Below are 20,934 nucleotides of genomic sequence, written 5' to 3' on the forward strand. Positions count from 1 at the left end.
AAAGTGTATTGATAACTTATTTCTGAAATTTTAATCCACGAAGACGGGGCTTATATGTAATCAACTTTTTACACGCGCTTGAGGGTACAAATACGTCAACAGACTGGACAAAATGCTGCGAGTTTCCACGCTTTTGAAGCAGGTAGGGTGGTATAAAAGTGTGTTGTCAGCCTCTTTTGCATATGCAAGTAGAATGATATTAATAGAAATAGTTGATTGGTATATTGTGCAGCGTCACTGCATTTTTAATTAGCAGACAAGTGGACAATATCTCGACCAACTTTGACGCTATCTTTACAATGCAAAGCAGTGCCGTACATGGGACTTGGTATTGCGTCCTTACAAGAAGCGAATATCTTTCTAAAGCCATGATGAAGACAACTCGCGTTCTTTAGTAAGGCCTTTTTACTCAACTGTGTGATCATCAAATTCAACCAAACTCTCCTAGTTAATCCGCGTGCTTTAAAATTCCAACTGAAAATAAGATTGTGGGTAGTAAACTAGGCCAAAGGGTCAAAGCACCGGTGGTTGCGGGGGTTGTTGTATAATATATTTATAGAGCGTGGAACGAGACCGGGCCAGATGTAGAGCAGCGCGTCTCCCAAATCAGCACAGTCTGACCAACTCATGAAACTTTGTAACTTTATATTAAAGCCTGTTGAATATTAATGAAGCCAATCCCTTCCATTATTCATTTTATTTGTTGAGTAGAATTTAAATGTTTAAATTAAGTACAGTTTTAAATAGCTTATGTAAGTGTGCAGACTGAATTAATCCAACATTTATTTTAATGCAATTTCACCTTGTTTGCAGTGGGAGTTTTTTCCTCTAAAAATATTTGGACAGTTGGTATGTTAGTGTCATTAGAAGAGCTTTTGTTTGGTATTTTGTTCACTTGGCACTGTAGACAGAATAAGATCCTCTTATAATGATATATCCTAAATTTCATCAGTGAATATATAACACAAAAATTGTAATTGAAAAAATTTGATTATCTAAGTTGGTTTTTATTTGTTTCTATTCCTCAGTGTATTGCTGCCCCAGGCTCAGTGAGTGCTCTGAGATTCTATGCAAGTGGGTCTGTGGTAGGTATACACAATGTGGTGTGAACTGTTACTTTTTATAAGTTCTTCCTTTGATCTCTTTGTATTGTTTTGGTAGTGGAATTTGCTTAAAGGATAGAAAAAAATATTTGAATTAAAATAGAATAATGTAGATGATTTTCTGTATCTACGCTGTGGGACACGGAGAGAAATAACAAGAAAGTAACTTGTTGTGTTCACTGGCATGATTGCATTTTTTTTTCATTTTCATTTTAGCCCACTACAAAACTGTTTATAAATGGACAGTTTGTAGAATCCAAGACCAGTGACTGGATTGACCTTCATAACCCTGTAAGTAAAAATGGAGAAGTTCAGTAGAGGTGAAATCAGCATTGGTTTAAAATTTTTTGTTTCCCTACAAATTATTTTATTTAACAAATGCATATGATGAAAAATGTAACAATTCAATTTTCATGTAATTTTATTTTGTATTTTATGTAAATAAGCATTTTTTTCAAAGTGATTTGAGTGAAGTGTCTGGTTTCACACAATTCTGTGTTTTGCTCTCAGGCGACCAATGAGGTCATCACCAGGGTTCCCAAGGCAACTCATGATGAGATGGAGGCAGCGGTGGCCGGGTGCAAGGAAGCCTTCAAGACCTGGTCAGAAACTACCATCCTCACCAGGCAGCAGCTCATGTTTAAGTTCCAGCAGTTGATCAAGGACAATCTGGTAATTGATTCTGACCTTTTGCTACTGGAAACATTAATCTACATTAGTACATGTACGTTGTTGCATGTGCATTCTCAAACATGCACCCAAGTAATCATTGTCACTGCCAGAGAAAATACCATGATCACCTTGCAGTAGCTAATCTAGCCAATCTGGTCACAGGTGTACATTTAAGTGAACATAGTTAATGCTACTTCTACACATATTTTACACTCTCACCTCTCATACTCACCGCTTATATATGTCCAACCCCCACTGGATGGGTATACACATACATGTACATATAAACAGATGATCTTGTGATTGTTGATTATCAAATTTTTGATTGAATTATAAACTGTGATAGATATTTGCTGTTAAAAATGGTAAAAATGATGCTAGAGACTGTTTTTAGAGAATAAAAAAATTTCACAAAAAGTGAGTTGTGATTTGAAAAACCATTTTATCTCTTCACAGAAACAAATAGCTGCCCTCATCACCAAAGAACAAGGAAAAACTCTGGCAGATGCTGAGGGGGATGTCATGAGAGGATTGCGTGAGTTTTAAAAATAAAGTTATTAATAGCTGTAATTCATGATAGTTGAACAGAATAACTAAACTAGACTTTAGTGTATTTGTAGAAGGATTAGAATTCAAGAAGATAATTCTTTGATTTTTAATAACATCTTTTTTGAGATATTTTAGATGCTTTTAAATACAGACAAAATGAATTTGTATGCATCTGTCTGCATTTTTAGAGTCATGGTCATTTCTTCTCTGTAGTTTGATTTCAAAATCACAAAAAAGAAAAACATTGAAAATTGAAAAATCAAACATACAGAATGCAAAAAAAACTAAAATATATTTATTCCTGTACAGATTTGTTTACGTTTGTATACCAGTTATCTGCTATAGAAATGAATGTTTTCATTCTTCATTGTGTATAGAGGTGATAGAGCATTGCTGTAGTATAACCAGTCTTCAGTTGGGAGAGACCCTGTCTGGAGTAGCCAAGGACATGGATATCTTCACCTATAGAGTACCCCTGGGGGTCTGTGCTGGAATCACACCTTTCAACTTCCCTGCTATGATTCCATTGTGGGTAAGGAAAGCGCAATATCCATTCAAGTTTATTAATGTCCATTCATGTATTGAACTTAAAATTATTAAGGTTATGTAAACTCTAAGACTAAAATTTATATAAGCTTTATTGTAGTTACATGTACATACTATAGCCTTCTTTATCAACCTAGATTTTATTACATACTAAATTGCCTTATTTTTACTTGGCCATTTTTATGTACAGACACAGATGTGTCTGTAGATATTGCCATCACCTGCGTCTGTCGTCGCCGATGGCGATGCCGATGCCGATGCCGATGCCGGCGCCGTGCACTTTCCTTGTAAACACGATAAGTGGAGGGCAGTTTTACTTTTTGGCTTTATATTTTCAGAGCTGATGAATATTCATAAAACGCAGGTCAAGTTCGAAAATCAGCATGATCGGGCCATTATTGTAGAAGTTATGCTGTTTTTTCACTTTTCAGCATATTTTTCACATTTCCTCAGATTCAATTCTTAGGCATGTTAACAGTCTCATTATTAAACTAATAAGATACGTAAAAGTGTTTGTTTGACATTTGCTGCATCTTTACAACATTGTTAGTTGATTTTGTAAAAATGATGGTAAACTTGTTATCGTGTATTGTGTAATAAAGTTTCAAAAATGGAAATAAACTCATATCATTGCAGTTTGTCAGATTGAATCATTCACTATGTTCAGAATCTCAGAATGGAAGAAATTGGACATTTAACACTGCTCTGTTGATATTTTTCCCATCTCATCAATTTTCTTAGTTGATAATATAAAAATGGCAGTAAACTGTTAATTTTGTTTTATGTTAAAAATTGTTAAAAATGGAAAAAAAAAAAAACATTTCAGAACAGTGCTGTCTTGTTTACATTTTGGCATTTTCAAGTTGTGACTTTGAAGTTCCATGGGCCTGAAGACCTTTGCTAGTCACATTTTCTGAATATCCATGATACTTATATTTTATTATTAAATATTGATGGTCATCATGCTGTTAAACATTATGTAATATTGCATCAAAATTTGAAAAAAACCTATTTTGGGCACTGCTCCCATGATGACCATTTAAGAAAAACCATGTCACTTACTGTTCTCAAACAGTACAGTAAATATATATAGATGTGTCTGTACATATTGCCATCACCTGCGTCTGTCGTCGCCGTCGGCGCCGTGCACTTTCCTTGTAAACACGATAAGTGGAAGGCAGTTTTACTTTTTGGCTTTATATTTACAGAGCTGATGAATATTCATAAAATGCAGGTCAAGTTCGAAAATCAGCATGATCGGGCCATTATTGTAGAAGTTATGCTGTTTTTTATGTACAGACACAGATGTGTCTGTACATATTGCCATCACCTGCGTCTGTCGTCGCCGATGCCGATGCCGATGGCAATGCCGTCGCCGTGCACTTTCACTGTAAACACAATAAGTGGAACACAGTTTTATTTTTTGGTTTTATATTTACAGAGCTGATGAATATTCATAAAACGCAGGTCAAGTTCGAAAATCAGCATGATCGGGCCATTATTGTAGAAGTTATGCTGTTTTATCACTTTTCAGCATATATGCAACCCTGTAAACACATTTTAAGGAAAACCGTTAGGCCTGTTGTCATGAAACTCACAAGAGTAATCAATCTTACTAAAACGCAGGTCAAGTTCGAAAATTGGCATGATCGGGCCACTATTTTACTAGTTATGCTGTTTTTTTCCTTTTTTTCAGCATATGTGCAACACTGTAAACACAATATAAGAAAAACCGATAGGCCAATTGCCATTAAACTCACAGGAGTGGTCAATCTTACTAAAATGCAGGTTGAGTTCGAAAATCAGCATAATCGGGCCATTATTTTAGAAGTTATGCTGTTTTTATGTACAGACACAGATGTGTCTGTACATATTGCCATCACCTGCGTCTGTCGTCGCCGTCGTCGCCGATGGTGATGCCGATGCCGATGCCGATGCCGATGCCGTGCACTTTCATTGTAAACACGATAAGTGGAAGGCAGTTTTACTTTTTGGCTTTATATTTACAGAGCTGATAAATATTCATAAAACGCAGGTCAAGTTCGAAAATCAGCATGATCGGGCCATTATTGTAGAAGTTATGCTGTTTTTTCACTTTTCAGCATATATGCAACACTGTAAACACAATATAAGAAAAACAGATTGGCCAATTGTCATTAAACTCACAGGAAAGATCAATCCTGCTAAAACGCAGGTTGAGTTCGAAAATCGGCATAATTGGGCCATTATTTTAGAAGTTATGCTGTTTTTTCACATTTCCTCAGATTCAATTCGTAGGCATGTTAACAGTCTCATTATTTAATTAATAAGATATGTAAAAGTGTTTGTTTGACATTCCCTGCATCTTTAGAACATTGTTAGTTGATTTTGTAAAAATAATGGTATACTTGTTATCGTGTATTGTGTAATTAAGTTTCAAAAATGGAAATAAACTCATATCATTGCGGTTTTTCAGATTCAATCATTCACTATGTTCAGAATCTCAGAATGGAAGAAATTGGACATTTAACACTGCTCTATTGATATTTTTCCCATCTCATCCATTTTCTTAGTTGATCATATAAAAATGGCAGTAAACTGTTAATTTTGTTTTATGTTAAAAATTGTTAAAAATGAAAAAAAAAAAAAACATTTCAGAACAGAGCTGTCTTGTTTACATTTTGGCATTTTCAAGGTGTGACTTTGAAGTTCCATGGGCCTGAAGACCTTTGCTAGTCACATTTTTTGAATATCCATAATACTAATATTTTATTATTAAAAAATTGAAGGTCATTATGCTGTTAAACATTATGTAATATTGCATCAAAATTTGAAAAAAACCTATTTTGGGCACTGCTCCCATGATGACCATTTAAGAAAAACCATGTCACTTACTGTTCTCAAACAGTACAGAAAATATATATAGATGTGTCTGTACATATTGCCATCACCTGTCTGTCGTCTCCGTCATCGCCGTCGCCTGCGCCGTGTACTTTCATTGTAAACACAATAAGTGGAAGGCAGTTTTACTTTTCGGCTTTATATTTACAGAGCTGATAAATATTCATAAAACGCAGGTCAAGTTCGAAAATCAGCATGATCGGGCCATTATTGTAAAGTTATGCTGTTTTTTTCACTTTTCAGCATATCTGCAACACTGTAAACACATTTCAAGGAAAACCAATAGGCCTGTTGTCATGAAACTCACAGGAGTAATCGATCTTACTAAAACGCAGGTCAAGTTCGAAAGTTTGTTCTAGGTGGTTTTCAATTTTATGCACCTGGTTTTAAAATCATGTAGCGATTTTACGACAATCGTTTACTATCCAATCAAGGTGACAGCCGAGCGTGGGTTCATCCTGTCGGTATTCTGACTGATACTCCAAAATGCGATCTGACACACACCTTGAAAACAGGTAGTGTGGTCCGATATACCGGTTAATTCAGGATCCTTAGGTGCCGAGTCTGGTTGTTGGGTAGGCCTGACCATGTTACTTAGTTAAGTTATACATTTTCAAAGTGTGAACTTGAACTCCCCATGGGCCTGAAGCCTTATGCTTGTTACACATTTTACTCACATTGGTATTACCTGTTGAGCATAATTAAAATTTGATGTTGAATTTGCAGTTTAACATAATGTACTTTTCCATCAGAATTGACAGTAGCCTATTTTGTGCATAGTTATTTCCTGCTTTTTGTCTGTACATTTGACAGCTTTGCTGCCTTGTTTCACATTTCCTCAGATTCAATTCTTAGGCATGTTAACAGTCTTATTATTTTACTAATAAGATACATTAAAGTGTTTGTTTGACATTTCCTGCATCTTTACAACATTGTTAGTTGATTATGTAAAAATGGTGGTAAACTTGTTATCGTGTACTGTGTAATAAAGTGTCAAAAATGGAAATAAACTCATATCATTGCAGTTTGTCAGATTCAATCATTCACTATGTTCAGAATCTCAGAATGGAGGAAATTGGACATTTAACACTATTCTATTGATATTTTTCCCATCTCATCAATTATCTTAGTTGATCATATAAAAATTGCAGTAAACTTTTTATTTTGTTTTATGTTAAAAAATTGTAAAAAATGGAAATAAACCCATGTCAGAACAGTGCTGTCTTGTTTCACATTTCCTCAGATTCAATTCTTAGGCATGTTAACAGTCTCATTCTTTAACTAATAAGACATGTAAAAGTGTTTGGTTGACATTTCCTGCATCTTTACAACATTATTAGTTGATTATGTAAAACTGATGGTAAACTTGTCATCGTGTATTGTGTAATAACGTTTCAAAAATGGAAATAAACTCATATCATTGCAGTTTGTCAGATTCAATCATTCACTATGTTCAGAATCTCAGAATGGAGGAAATTGGACATTTAACACTGTTGTATTGATATTTTTCCCATCTCATCAATTTTCTTAGTTGATCGTATAAAAATGGCAGTGACCTGTTAATTTTGTTTTATGTTTAAAAAATTGTTAAAAATGAAAAAAAAAAACATTTCAGAACAGTGCTGTCTTGTTTACATTTTGGCATTTTCAAGTTGTGACTTTGAAGTTCCATGGGCCTAAAGACCTTTGCTAGTCAAATTTTCTGAATATCCATGATGCTAATATTTTATTATTAAAAATTGATGGTCATTATGCTGTTAAACATTATGTAATATTGCATCAAAATTTGAAAAAAATCTATTTTGGACACTGCTCCCATGATGAGCATTTTGAAAACCATGTCACTAACTGTTCTCAAACAGTACAGTAAATATGTACAGATGTGTCTGTACATATTGCCATCACCTGCATCTGTCGTCGCCGTCACTGTCACTGGTGCCGTGCACTTTCATTGTAAACACCATAAGTGGAAGTCAATTTTACTTTTTGGCTGTATATTTACAGAGCTGATGAATATTCATAAAATGCAGGTCAAGTTCGAAAATCAGCATGATCGAGCCATTATTGTAGAAGTTATGCTGTTTTTTCACTTTTCAGCATATTTGCAACACTGTAAACACATTTCAAGGAAAACCGATAGGCCTGTTGTCATGAAACTCACAGGAGTAATCGATCTTACTAAAACGCAGATCAAGTTTGAAAATCGGCATGATCGGGCCACTATTTTAGTAGTTATGCTGTTTTTTCATTTTTCAGCATATATGCAACACTGTAAACACAATATAAAAAAAACAGATGGGCCAATTGTCATGAAAGTCACAGGAGGGGTCAATTTTACTAAAATGCAGGTTGAGTTCGTAAATCAGCATAATCGTGCCATTATTATAGAAGGTGTGCTGTTTTTTCACATTTCCTCAGATTCAATTCTTAGGCATGTTAACAGTCTCATTATTAAACTAATAAGATATGTAAAAGTGTTTGTTTGACATTTCCTGCATCTTTACAACATTGTTAGTTGATTATGTAAAAATGATGGTAAACTTTTTATCATGTATTGTGTAATAAAGTGTCAAAAATGGAAATAAACTCATATCATTGCAGTTTGTCAGATTCAATCATCCACTATGTTCAGAATCTCAGAATGGAGGAAATTGGACATTTAACACTGTTCTATTGATATTTTTCCAATATCATTAATTTTCTTAGTTGATCATATAAAAATGGCAGTAAACTGTTCATTTTGTTTTATGTTAAAAAAGTGTTAAAAATGGAAATAAACCCATTTCAGAACAGTGCTGTCTTGTTAAAATTTGATGTTGAATTTGCAGTTTAACATTATGTACTTTTGCATCAGAATTGGCAGTAGCCTATTTTGTGCATAGTTATTTCCTGCTTTTTGTCTGTACATTTGACAGCTTTGCTGCCTTGTTTTCTTTGGGTTGCGGGGGGTTGTTGTATAATATATACCATAATAAATTCCAGCTGCTGTGTGTAAGATAGTTTCATCACCTGTTGTAATGCTGATTATTGAAATATGATGTATTTTGATCAGTTTATATCAGTTACTGTATTAAAACTTCTTGAAATTAAGTATGTTTTTTGCCTTTGTTGTGTGTTAAAACAATAGCACCATATTCCAGTTTGATATTCCTTGATATTTTCTTATGAAAAAATTGATTTTTTTTGACATCCTGATATATTTTTGGAGGGTAGATGTTTCCAGTGGCCCTGGTGTGTGGTAACACGTCCCTGATCAAACCCTCCGAGCGTGATCCTGGGGCCACCATGATGATGATGGAGCTGGTGAAAGAGGCGGGATTCCCTGATGGAACTGTTAATGTGATCCATGGAGCACATGAAGGTGAGTTAAGCATTAGTCATTACAGGGTGGGGTGATGTGGGGTTGGGGGTATTGAAAGTCATGCCCTTTAGGCCAGTAAAGGTCCAGTCTGAATAAAAATTTGGTCTGAGTTCTTTGAAATTTCTCAAGGTGAGTCAAAAGGAAAAACCGGTGTACTTTTTTTCAGAAAAGAACCCCCTTTGAAATTGCTGGCTACAGTCATGTATCCAAATAAAGGATGCCTGTCACATTTTTCTAATATATTTGTTACGTGAAGACTTTCCATAAACATATAGGTTGTGACTACATATCTTTTACCTTGTTGTCATTTATTTTGATAAAAATACAAGAAATATTTGCCTTTTCAGCCGTCAACTTCATTTGTGATCATCCAGACATCAAAGCAATCTCATTTGTTGGGTCTGACCAAGCTGTAAGTAAAACTTATGAATAGGAAGTTTTTGAATTGTTGAATTTTATTTTGGTAAATCTTTTTATGTACAGACACAGATGTGTCTGTACATATTGCCATCACCTGCGTCTGTCGTCGCCGTCGTCGCCGATGCCGATGCCGATGGCGATGCCATCGCCGTGCACTTTCAGCGTTAACACGATAAGTGGAAGACAGTTTTACTTTTTGGCTTTATATTTACAGAGCTGATGAATATTCATAAAACGCAGGTCAAGTTCGAAAATCAGCATGATCGAGCCATTATTGTAGAAGTTATGCTGTTTTTTCACTTTTCAGCCTATATACAACACTGTAAACACATTTCAAGAAAAACTGATAGGCCTGTTGTCATGAAACTCACAGGAGTAATCAATCTTACTAAAACACAGGTCAAGTTCGAAAATCGGCATGATCGGGCCACTATTTTAGTAGTTATGTTTTTTTTTTTCACTTTTCAGCATATATACAACATTCTGAACACAATATAAGAAAAACAGATGGGCCAATTGTCATTAAACTCACAGGAGTGGTCAATCTTACTAAAATGCAGGTTGAGTTTGAAAATTAGCATAATCGGGTCATTATTTTAGAAGTTATGCTATTTTTTCACATTTCTTCAAATTCAATTCTTAGGCATGTTAACAGTCTTATTATTTAACTAATAAGATACATAAAAGTGTTTGTTTGACATTTCCTGCATCTTTACAACATTGTTAGTTGATTATGTAAAAATGATGGTAAACTTGTTATCGTGTATTGTGTAATAAAGTGTCAAAAATGGAAATAACCTCATATCATTGCAGTTTGTCAGATTCAATCATTCAGTATGTTCAGAATCTCAGAATGGAAGAAATTGGACATTTAACACTGTTCTATTGATATTTTTCACATCTCATCAATTTTCTTAGTTGGTCATATAAAAATGGCAGTAAACTGTTAATTTTGTTTTATGTTAAAAAATTGTTAAAAATGGAAATAAACCCATTTCAGAACAGTGCTGTCTTGTTTCACATTTCCTCAGATTCAATTCTTAGGCATGTTAACAGTCTCATTATTGAACTAATAGGATACGTAAAAGTGTTTGTTTGACATTTGCTGCATCTTTACAACATTGTTAGTTGATTATGTAAAAATGATGGTAAACTTGTCATCGTGTATTGTGTAATAAAGTGTCAAAAATGGAAATAACCTCATATCATTGCAGTTTGTCAGATTCAATCATTCAGTATGTTCAGAATCTCAGAATGGAAGAAATTGGACATTTAACACTGTTCTATTGATATTTTTCACATCTCATCAATTTTCTTAGTTGATCATATAAAAATGGCAGTAAACTGTTAATTTTGTTTTGTGTTAAAAAAGTGTTAAAAATGAAAAAAAAAAAACATTTTAGAACAGTGCTGTCTTGTTAACATTTTGGCATTTTCAAGTTGTGACTTTGAAGTTCCATGGGCCTGAAGACCTTTGCTAGTCACATTTTCTGAATATCCATGATACTAATATTTTATTATTAAAAATTGATGGTCATTATGCTGTTAAACATTATGTAATATTGCATCAAAATTTGAAAAAAACCTATTTTGGGCACTGCTCCCATGATGACCATTTAAGAAAAACCATGTCACTTACTGTTCTCAAACAGTACAGTAAATATATATAGATGTGTCTGTACATATTGCCGTCTGTCGTCCCCGTCATCGCCGGCGCTGGCGCCGTGCTCTTTCATTGTAAACACGATAAGTGGAAGGCAGTTTTACTTTTTGGCTTTATATTTACAGAGCTGATGATAATTCATTTTGGTCATAGCATGCTATAGTAAACTACCCCAAACATATACCCAAAACCCCCAAATCAAATGTCAAATTTGACCTTGACCCTCATTTTCAAGGTCATTTGGCTATTTCATGGAGAAATATTGAAGTGGGCTAAAAGTGATGTTTTGTTGACTCCCCCCCCCCCCCCCCCCAATTCGCACATGCTCTTTCAGAATATGGGGTTAAATTTAACCCATGACCTTCACATGACCTTGTAAGAGCATTTTTACACCTATTTTGCAGGGGAATCCTCCGCCACTGGCTTTAGCCAGTTGCAGTCTAGTTAAAATTTGATGTTGAATTTACAGTTAAGCATATTGTACTTTTGCATCAGAATTGACAGTAGCCTATTTTGTGCATTGTTATTTTCTGCTTTTTGTCTGTACATTTGACAGCTTTGCTGCCTTGTTATGTATTTAAAGAAAAGGTAAACTGTGTCATTGTAGCTAAAATGTTTACATTTATATTTTGAACAGAAAAATCTTTATATATTTAAAGAAAAGGTAAACTGTGTGATTGTAGCAAAAATGTTTACATTCATATTTTAACAGAAAAATCTTAATATATTTAAAGAAAAGGTAAACTGTGTCATTGTAGCTAAAATGTTTACATTTATATTTTGAACAGAAAAATCTTTATATATTTAAAGAAAAGGTAAACTGTGTGATTGTAGCAAAAATGTTTACATTTATATTTTAACAGAAAAATCTATTTTACTCATTTTAGGGTCAATACATCTATGAGAGAGGCTCAAAGAATGGCAAGAGAGTGCAGAGCAACATGGTATGTACACACTTTAACACTCAAGACTTAATGTTGGAGAGACAGAGAAGCAATATGCCTTAATAATTAACTCATTATTATTTTTTTAAATAGTAAATCGGGTTATTTGCAAGAATGTGACATTTATTCAAAGAGTATATTTGCAAGGTTAAGCAAGGTTAAGGCATTTATTCAGTGCTTTCTGAATGACACTTAATGGGGTTATTTCTTTTTTGGGAAATTTATGTACTCTTTGAAGAGATGTTTAATAGACCTGTGATATAAAGTGTATGTTCAAACCTGAAACTGATGGCTTGAATATTTCATATGTATCATTTTTATAAAAAAAAAACTATTTTCAGGGAGCCAAAAACCATGGAGTGATAATGCCAGATGCCAACAAGGAAATGGCTCTAAATCAGGTATGAACAGAAGACGTGTTATTATCTTGATTATTCAAAAGAACTTTGGTTTAAGTTTTTTTTGTATTATTCAGTGTATAGTACCAAGTACTCAATGAATTTTTTTAATCTTTGAATAATGTATAATGATGAGTGTTCTTTATTTATAATATAATTTTTTCGATAGTAATGATACTGTTTAAAGCGCATGGAAAGATTTTAGAATCAAATTTTTATTCATAAGTGCAGCTTTAATCTAGTTAATTACTACAGTTAAAATAGTCCACAGTGTATTACTTTGAGCTGTAGATATAAAATTGAAAGAAAGTGAAACCAGTTGTTACAATTAAACAGTAATAGGCAGCATGAGCCCAGTATGCAATCTTTACAAACAACGGCACCACTGCATGCATATTTGTTGCAAATATGAATGGATCATAAACTGTAGTTTATCCATATATTCCCATATTTTAGCTGTGTGGAGCTGGGTTTGGTGCAGCAGGACAGAGGTGTATGGCATTATCTACAGCTGTGTTTGTAGGGGAGGCAAAGACATGGCTACCTGAACTTGTGGAGAGAGCACAGAAACTGAAAGTTCACGCAGGTATTTAGAGAAAAAGTTTTCAAAGGCTGTGCATTGGTGCTGTATGACAATTGTTTATATTAGGTAGGGAGTCCGTCTAGATGTTAATCCTTGGAAATGTATTGTTCAATTTCATTAGACAAAAAAAAAAGTAATAATAAAAAAAATAGTGTCATTAAATAAAAAATTGTTTTTCACAGGAAGTGAGCCTGGTGCAGACCTGGGGCCACTGATCAGTCCTGAGGCCAAGAAACGTGTGTGTGATCTCATTCAGAGCGGCGTGGACGAGGGAGCCGAAATGCTCCTGGATGGCAGAAATGTTGTGGTGCCTGGATATGAGAAGGGAAATTTTGTTGGACCAACCATTCTGAACCATGTCCAGGTGAGTCGAGGCCCTAGCTAACAATAAGACTGTACCAAGTGCTTAATGTTAATATTTGGGTTATTTGAGCCACTTTGTCACTGGTTTAAAGAATATTAGTTAATTGGTCAAAGTTAGTCATTTTAGAGAGATCCCTGTGTAGAATACAGCTCAGCTCATCTTAAATCGGTTTTGTGTTCTGTTTTGTTCAATTTACTTGACATGGTTGTGAAGTATTGACAAATTGCAGTGGAACTGAATTTTATTCACTTTTAATTTATAGCCAAAGATGAAGTGTTACAAAGAGGAAATCTTTGGACCAGTTCTTCTGTGTATGGAAGCAGATACCCTTGATGAAGCTATTCAAGTTATTAATGATAATGCATATGGAAATGGAACTGCCATCTTTACAAACAATGGCGCCACTGCGCGCAAATTTATTTCAAAGATTGATGTTGGACAGGTAAGACACTTTTTTTAAAAGCTTACACAAGAAGTTATGAAAAAAATATTCTTGGTCATCAAAGAGGTAAAGAAAGTTATATTTTGCATTTAGATATTAAAATACTGAAAAAAACATTATTCTTTTGATATTCTTCTTATAAGAAAGAACATATTGCTCAATGGTGTAAGAGAACAAGGTTTAGAGAAAAGAAGAGTAAAATTATGTAGAATTAAGTTACAATGGCTGCATTCATAACCAGTTGTTCTGCAGACTAACTGATCCGCTGATCAAACATGGCTGACCCACTTAAATACTTGCTGCATAAACCCCTAATAGACACTGAATGAATTCCTAAGGGACATTATGCAGCAAGTTCTCAAGTGGGTTAAAGGCCATATTTGCTCCTTGATCTGTTAGTCTGCGGATCAATTTTGGTTGTAAATGTGATTAAAGATTTAACAGTGGACTTTCTCTTGGTTCAGGTTGGTGTAAATGTCCCCATTCCTGTGCCTCTGCCCATGTTCTCTTTCACTGGTTCCAGAGGATCGTTCAGAGGGGACAGCCATTTCTATGGGAAACAGGTAAACTTGATACACTGATTGTTTATATGTGGGTGTGTAATGGGAAACCGGTAAACTTAAAACATTTTAATAAAATCGCTAAAACGTAATTGAAAATAGGTGAACTTGAAACACTGATTGCTGATAGGGGTGTGTAATGACAGCAAGGTAATTGGAAACAGGTAAACTTGAAACAGTGATTGCTAATATGCAGACATGAGCTTTTTCTGCAGAAAAGTGAAATTCAGCATTTTTTAATTCAACTCTGGTGGTACCTGAGATTCGTCAAGGTTGATGCAAATCTGCAATAAAAAGTTGGCCTATCCCCCATGTCACATTTTCAGACTTTTTCACTAAATGGCAGTCTCATGCCTGGTACTGATCATAAGAGAGGTCTTTAAAAGGAAATGGTGACATGAGATTGTACATGTTTTTGGAATCTTTCATTGGAGTATATGCAATATTTGTATCCAGTTAGTGAAAGTTTTGACAAGGCATCTTAAATAGCCCAGTGTATGTAGAGTACAAAAATGAAAAGTTTGTAGAATTTTATAAATTGGAATGAGAAAATGTGATATTGATAAAAGTTCTAAATCCAAGTCATAAAATAACCCATGGAATTTTTCGTTCATTTTCTTCTGTATGAATCCCTGAAAAAATTTGAGACTAAAGAGAAAATAGCACACGTTTTACCAGTCTGTGCCAAGTACTTGTGAACTTACAGACCATCCGGGCCACCATGTTTTGAATCTACTAGCTTGAACCAAAATTCACTGTCTCAAGTTCAGTTTTCACAAAAATTACTTTAATTAACACATTAAGATTAAACAAGCTTCCAATTACAATTAAGAACAAAAACATGGGATTTTCAAAAGGCTATTAAAAAGACTTCAGCATTTAGACTGGGATTGGCAGTTGGGCCAGTGGTTTACTTTGCAGACTGTTTTATTGTGCCCATAGCAGTGGATATCATTTGCAAATTGCATTAGGTGAGAAACGGTGATTGTGTCAGGCTCTTGCGTTCTGGTATAATGAAAATAATGATTGCACTAAATATCAATTTGATTTGGAGGAAATAAATTTGTTCCAGTGAAAATAATTTACAGTTTGGGAATTGTTCCAGTATTCATCACATTGAGGTTATCTCTACTAAATTTGATATCTGTATCATATAACATGCAATTGTTTGATTAGATTTAAAAGCAAATCACTTGAGGCATTGTAAATTACTTTAAATGATGTTAAGCTTTATGTGAAACCTTGAAGTTGAAAGTTCTCTAATCTTGTTGATTTTTGCAGGGGGAAAAAAAGTCTTATGGTCTTGAATTGAAATGCAGTTGTCATTGGGCTGCACAAGATATGAATGTTTTGTTTAAATCCACAAAAAATACTGTTTTAAACCTTAGTTGAAACATTTTACAGTCCAAAAAATTTGCCGGAACTTGGGTCTTTTTTGCTGACAAAATGAGTTTAAATAGGTACACATTTGTGGCCCTGAGTTTATGGACATTATAATATAAAAATACATATAATTCATACATAATGGTTTTCTGCATTGAACCATATTCTAGAAAAGGCTTCTTATATCAAGCTGAGAAGGCTTTGTTAAATTCTCATGGGGATACACCTAGTTTTTTGGACCATGCTGCAGTTTCAATAGAAGATACAATAAACTTTTCTTTGAGAGCCTAATAATGAACTTCCCCAGCTGTATATAGGCACAAAGGATGAATGTTTTATGGCACATTGATCATTTCTATTATTGACAGGCCAGTTGAGTTGTAGCATTACTTTGTGGTATTTCATATTTTGTTGTACATGATTGGAACGAAAAAAAAAAAGGCTTTTGAATTTTTTATGAGTTAACTATATGTGTTGGAGCAATGTTTTGAAGGTGATGATGAAAGTAATATCATTAGTAAAGGAATGGTGGGAGGCAAACTGGGGATATGTGAATGTTAATATTTTATATCAAGTCTAATGATTTTAGTCAAGCATTTCAAAATAAAATGAAGTTTGATTTGAAAAAACAATGACAAGTGGAATGGAAATTGATAAATTCCTTTGGCTCAGGTTTTGATAATAAGGAATCATTTTGAATTTAGGAATTGGCAGTTGATGTTGATATTACTTAGATCCATACCAGGAATCTGTAATACTGTAAATAACCAAAATGTAATTATTTGGTCTAATATTTGATGACTAGAAAATTTAAGTGGGAGGGTGACTTGAAAGGGGAAGTCTGTTTCAATAACTCTTGGACTCACTACAAGTTTTCAGATTAGGAAGGAGTTGGTTGAGTTACTGAATCTAGAGTTATCAAATAAAACCACCTGTGTATGGTTAGCATGTTGATTTACCATCCATTTCACACCTGTGAAACATTGAGGATGTGGCTTGAGGGGGGTGAAAATCGTGAGAATTTATCCCGAGAGGTTGTGCATTTGGTGACTTTGATAAGTGAGAATTTTATCAGGTGAAAGCAATCTACCTGTCAAAGATGTGGAAATGAAAGTATTAAGTTTGGACTTAAAGGAAGTATTACTTTTTAAATTGGTTACTTGATTTTGCGGACTGTTTAATTTTTTGCCTTAAACAAATGTTTTATTTTTTACATTTGTTTAACATTTCAGTCTGTGGTCATTTTGACCTCCAGTTTGACAGCTGTTTTACTTGGTGTGCTAGTGAAAATTTTTCCATCTGGGAACATTTAAGTTGCCAGAAACCTATTAAAGTGATACAACTGCCATGTTACTCAATTTAATGGTAGGCCAGACAGAATTGATGAATTGTCCAACAAGTTTGACTGAACTAATATGAGGAAATAAGTTTCTTTTTTTCTTTTTTTTTTTTTTGCACGGTTATTTTCTTCTTTGTTATGCTGAAAAAAAACTTTCTTTGTGGATTAACCAACTTATCAGTTTTGTCTGGTCTTATCTGTAAAAAAATCCTGATCTCACTCATTTTTAAAGGATATTTATATAGAAATAGTAATATACATTAAAAAGTAACTGGTTACAATAATGGATGAATTTTTTGTTTTGAAAAGCACAGGTGTTGAAAATGCAAAGTTCTTATCATGCCCAACACTGTAATTTCTTAGCCAATTTAGTTGTAACCTTCAGCATTGTCCTTGTACTATTCCATTTTTTCTGTCATTATGTTCACTAAATGGGCAATCAGTTAAAAATAGGATTTATGATAACGTCAGTTTTTGCATACTGACTTTTCAAATGAAGTATTTGTCTCAAAATAGATATCTTTAAGAATCTTGATGGATAGTTATGGTTGCTGTTCATATTAAAGATGCTTGCTCAAATAGTGATTTTGCATGACTTTATTTCTTCTTTTATTTTAATAGGAAAGATGATGTAATTTATTTTAGAAAAAACTGGACTATTGTCTGTAGCATAATTTTCTTAAACACTATCAAAGAAAACCATGCCATTGACCTAATGTAGATAGTGTTTTGTGTTGAAGATCGATTCTTGGCATCCATTTGTGGGGTTGATTGATTATTTGCATGCTGTATCCTAGACTTTTACATGTCACTGCTACATGTCTATGTGCTTCTACATGTACAATGGTATGCACTGAGTTTGTATCCCACAAAATGGCTTTTTCACTCTCACTCAGTACGCAATATGGTATATATCACACATTTTCCCTCAAAATCCACCATTTTGAACTTTAGGAGCAAAAGGTTACATCTTGAACATTTATTCCGTTTATCAAGTATAGAGTCATTTTTATTTTTTTTAAATTTTGTTTGTCAATTGTTGCATGAACTGTTTGTCAGCTTTTTAATACATGGTTCTAATTCTACTCAAATTTCTGAAACTGTGAATGTTTTTTCATATCATACTGATGAAAATCTTTTGATGCACACACCAAAAGAAATTGGACATGTGAGGATGAATGTGAGGATGAGCTATTATCACAAACAGACAGATTGTTGAATTAGGTAATTCTTTTTAGAGAAATGACTGTCATTATTGATGAATTCATTGTTGGAGTGGAGGAAATGGTTATGTTTTGAACAGCGAGCAATTCCCATAACAGCCACGGTTTACCTCAAATCTGATATCCGGTTTTCAATATTGCTAGTTTAGTGTCAATTCCGTTCAAGGACAAAATTATTGATATATTGATCATTTTACAAAAACATGACTTCAGGCACAGGAAATAGGATCCTTTGGCTGTAGGAGCTTTATTTGTTTTGATAATACTGTATGCAGAGGGCTTTCTAATGGAGAGCAGTTCTGGTGTGTTAGCAGGAAATGTAATAAATATGAACATTTAGGTACATATCTTATGCAAGGTTGCCACCAGCTAAAAGCTGTTTATAACTGCAAATGTTTATTATGAAGGACTTACAGCATTGTTCACTTAAAAAATGAATAATAAAGAATATTTAGTGAAGGAAGGAATGCTGTAGATGGGTAATTTTATTTTTGGCACACATACTTCTGGCAGGTTTTAGAGTGGAGAATATGACTGAATACCCGTTGGTAGCATTTTGTCATTGGGTGATAATTAGTTCGTTGTTTCTCTTTCTGTTGCAGCTGCTACAAGAATTTGATAATCAGGCTCTTAAAAGAAGTAAGGCAACACCTTACTATTTCATTGTTAAAGGAGGATATTAGAATCACTTCTGTGATAGAGTGAGGAAGCACTTGGTTAACACACAATTATTTAAGGGTGAGATTTTGTTCATGGGAGAGTGTGTCCTAGAATTGAATATAAGATGGACAATATTTTCATTTGTTTGGCAAGAAACTTCCAATAAATATAAAATTTTAGGTTTTTTGTGCAAGGTTGCCACCTGCTTATTTATTTATTTGCATAGCTAAAAGAGGACAAAAGTAATAGTTCACTTACAAAACAAAGGAAGGAAACCTCTAGATTAATAATTTACTGGTAGAATACATGCACCTTATCACCGCAACAGGGTTTGCTTGGTTACAATAAACTTTGGTTACAATAAACTTTCTGTAGAGCATATTCATTTTTCTGGCAGGTTTGAGAAGTACGAATATGTCTAAAACCCCATTGGTAGCATTGTCAGTGGGTAATAATTGGTTCTTTATTTTTCTTTCTGTTGCAACTGCTAAAGCAATTTTGATATTCAAATATTTAAAAGAAGTAAGGCAATACCTAAATTGTTCAGGGAAGGCATTATACTTTAGTCACTACCATGATCAACATTAACATTTGATAATTGAAGTCTGAAGAAGTAGGGCAACACTGGATTAACACTTAGTTAATAACAGGCTGAGATATATGTTCATGGAAATGGTGTCTTGGATATGGAGAGGGTGTTATCCTAAAATGGAATATAAGATGGACAATACTTACATAAAACTTATCAGAAAAAAAAATTACCAGTTGTAATCAAGTGAGGTTATTGGTGTGTAATATAATTTGTTTGCTCCCCCCTCCCCAGGTTGTCAATGTGAAGGACTCAGAGACTCAGGTAAATTTATTTTCACCTCCTGTTTATATACATGTATATGTATCTGTTTGTAATTCTTTCTGTTCTCATTTTTGTCATGTTTCTCCTCCAGGGAATCCATTTCTACACCCAAACCAAGACAATTACACAGATGTGGCGCGAGGACGATGCTACGGACACACAAGCAGCCACTGCCATGCCTGTAATGCGCTAAAACCTCGCGGAAAAAAATATAAAAAAAAAACAGAATTAGGAAAATGGAGCCTGCATTCCTTGCCAAAGGCACACCATGAGAGAGTTTTGTATAATGGGTGCCGACCTTGGTCATGAAATAATGATCACATGTACTCTATGAATAACCACTTATCCGTACGAGATATGCTCATTGATTTGAAGATTGATATATTTGTTTAGAGTTGTTAAAATTTTTTTACCAAATTCAGTACAAACTGAAATGTGGTTAACTTAATGAATTAGGCAATTAATTGATAGCAAAAAGATAAATGAAATTTAAGCTCACATTCTTTCATCATTAATAAGGCATCATTTTATAAAGCAGCGTAATCTGTTATTATACTTCCACATATTGAAATTATGCAAAAGAAAGGAAGAAAAAATTATAATCATGTTTCTGTGGGCAAATTAAGAGGGGCAGCTAATCATGACTCATCCTTTCCTGGGAGATACAGTGCTTTGTGACGTGTATTTCTTTTGAAAAAAGCATTAGCAATATGGTAATATATGTATATCCACTTTAAAAATTTGCAGTTTGAAGTTTTGCAAATAACACGATTTCACATAAATTTGATTATTTTTATAAACAATCTTTGCCATGGCAGTAAAAACCCATATGTGACAGTCACACACTTTGAATATGCTGTACTTTTTATGAAAATAAATATAGTACTGTAAAAGGAAGTTTTCCTCAGATTTATGAATAATCAAATGACAGTTATGTTACTTTAAAAATATCTTTTTTATATCCATTTTCAATTTTCGAAGTTCAAAAAGA

The 20,934-nt window shown here is 33.9% G+C and overlaps 1 protein-coding gene across 1 annotated transcript; it reads left to right on the plus strand.

Annotated features, from left to right (window-relative positions):
- Positions 1-4: 4 nt before the first annotated feature.
- On the plus strand, positions 5-20,836 carry LOC106157712 (putative methylmalonate-semialdehyde/malonate-semialdehyde dehydrogenase [acylating], mitochondrial). Its single transcript, XM_087005470.1, has 15 exons — positions 5-142; positions 1,029-1,085; positions 1,320-1,394; positions 1,614-1,775; positions 2,232-2,310; positions 2,702-2,856; positions 8,964-9,111; positions 9,459-9,523; positions 12,082-12,138; positions 12,480-12,539; positions 12,993-13,122; positions 13,302-13,483; positions 13,746-13,925; positions 14,390-14,488; positions 20,035-20,836. The coding sequence occupies exons 1-15, from the start codon at positions 113-115 to the stop codon at positions 20,134-20,136; spliced, it is 1,581 nt and encodes a 526-aa protein (XP_086861596.1). The 5' UTR covers positions 5-112; the 3' UTR covers positions 20,137-20,836.
- Positions 20,837-20,934: the final 98 nt, after the last annotated feature.

The sequence above is a fragment of the Lingula anatina genome, chromosome 2 (assembly GCF_051362555.1).
Source record: "Lingula anatina isolate TDL-2025a chromosome 2, LinAna3.0, whole genome shotgun sequence".
NCBI classification, from domain to species: domain Eukaryota; kingdom Metazoa; phylum Brachiopoda; class Lingulata; order Lingulida; family Lingulidae; genus Lingula; species Lingula anatina.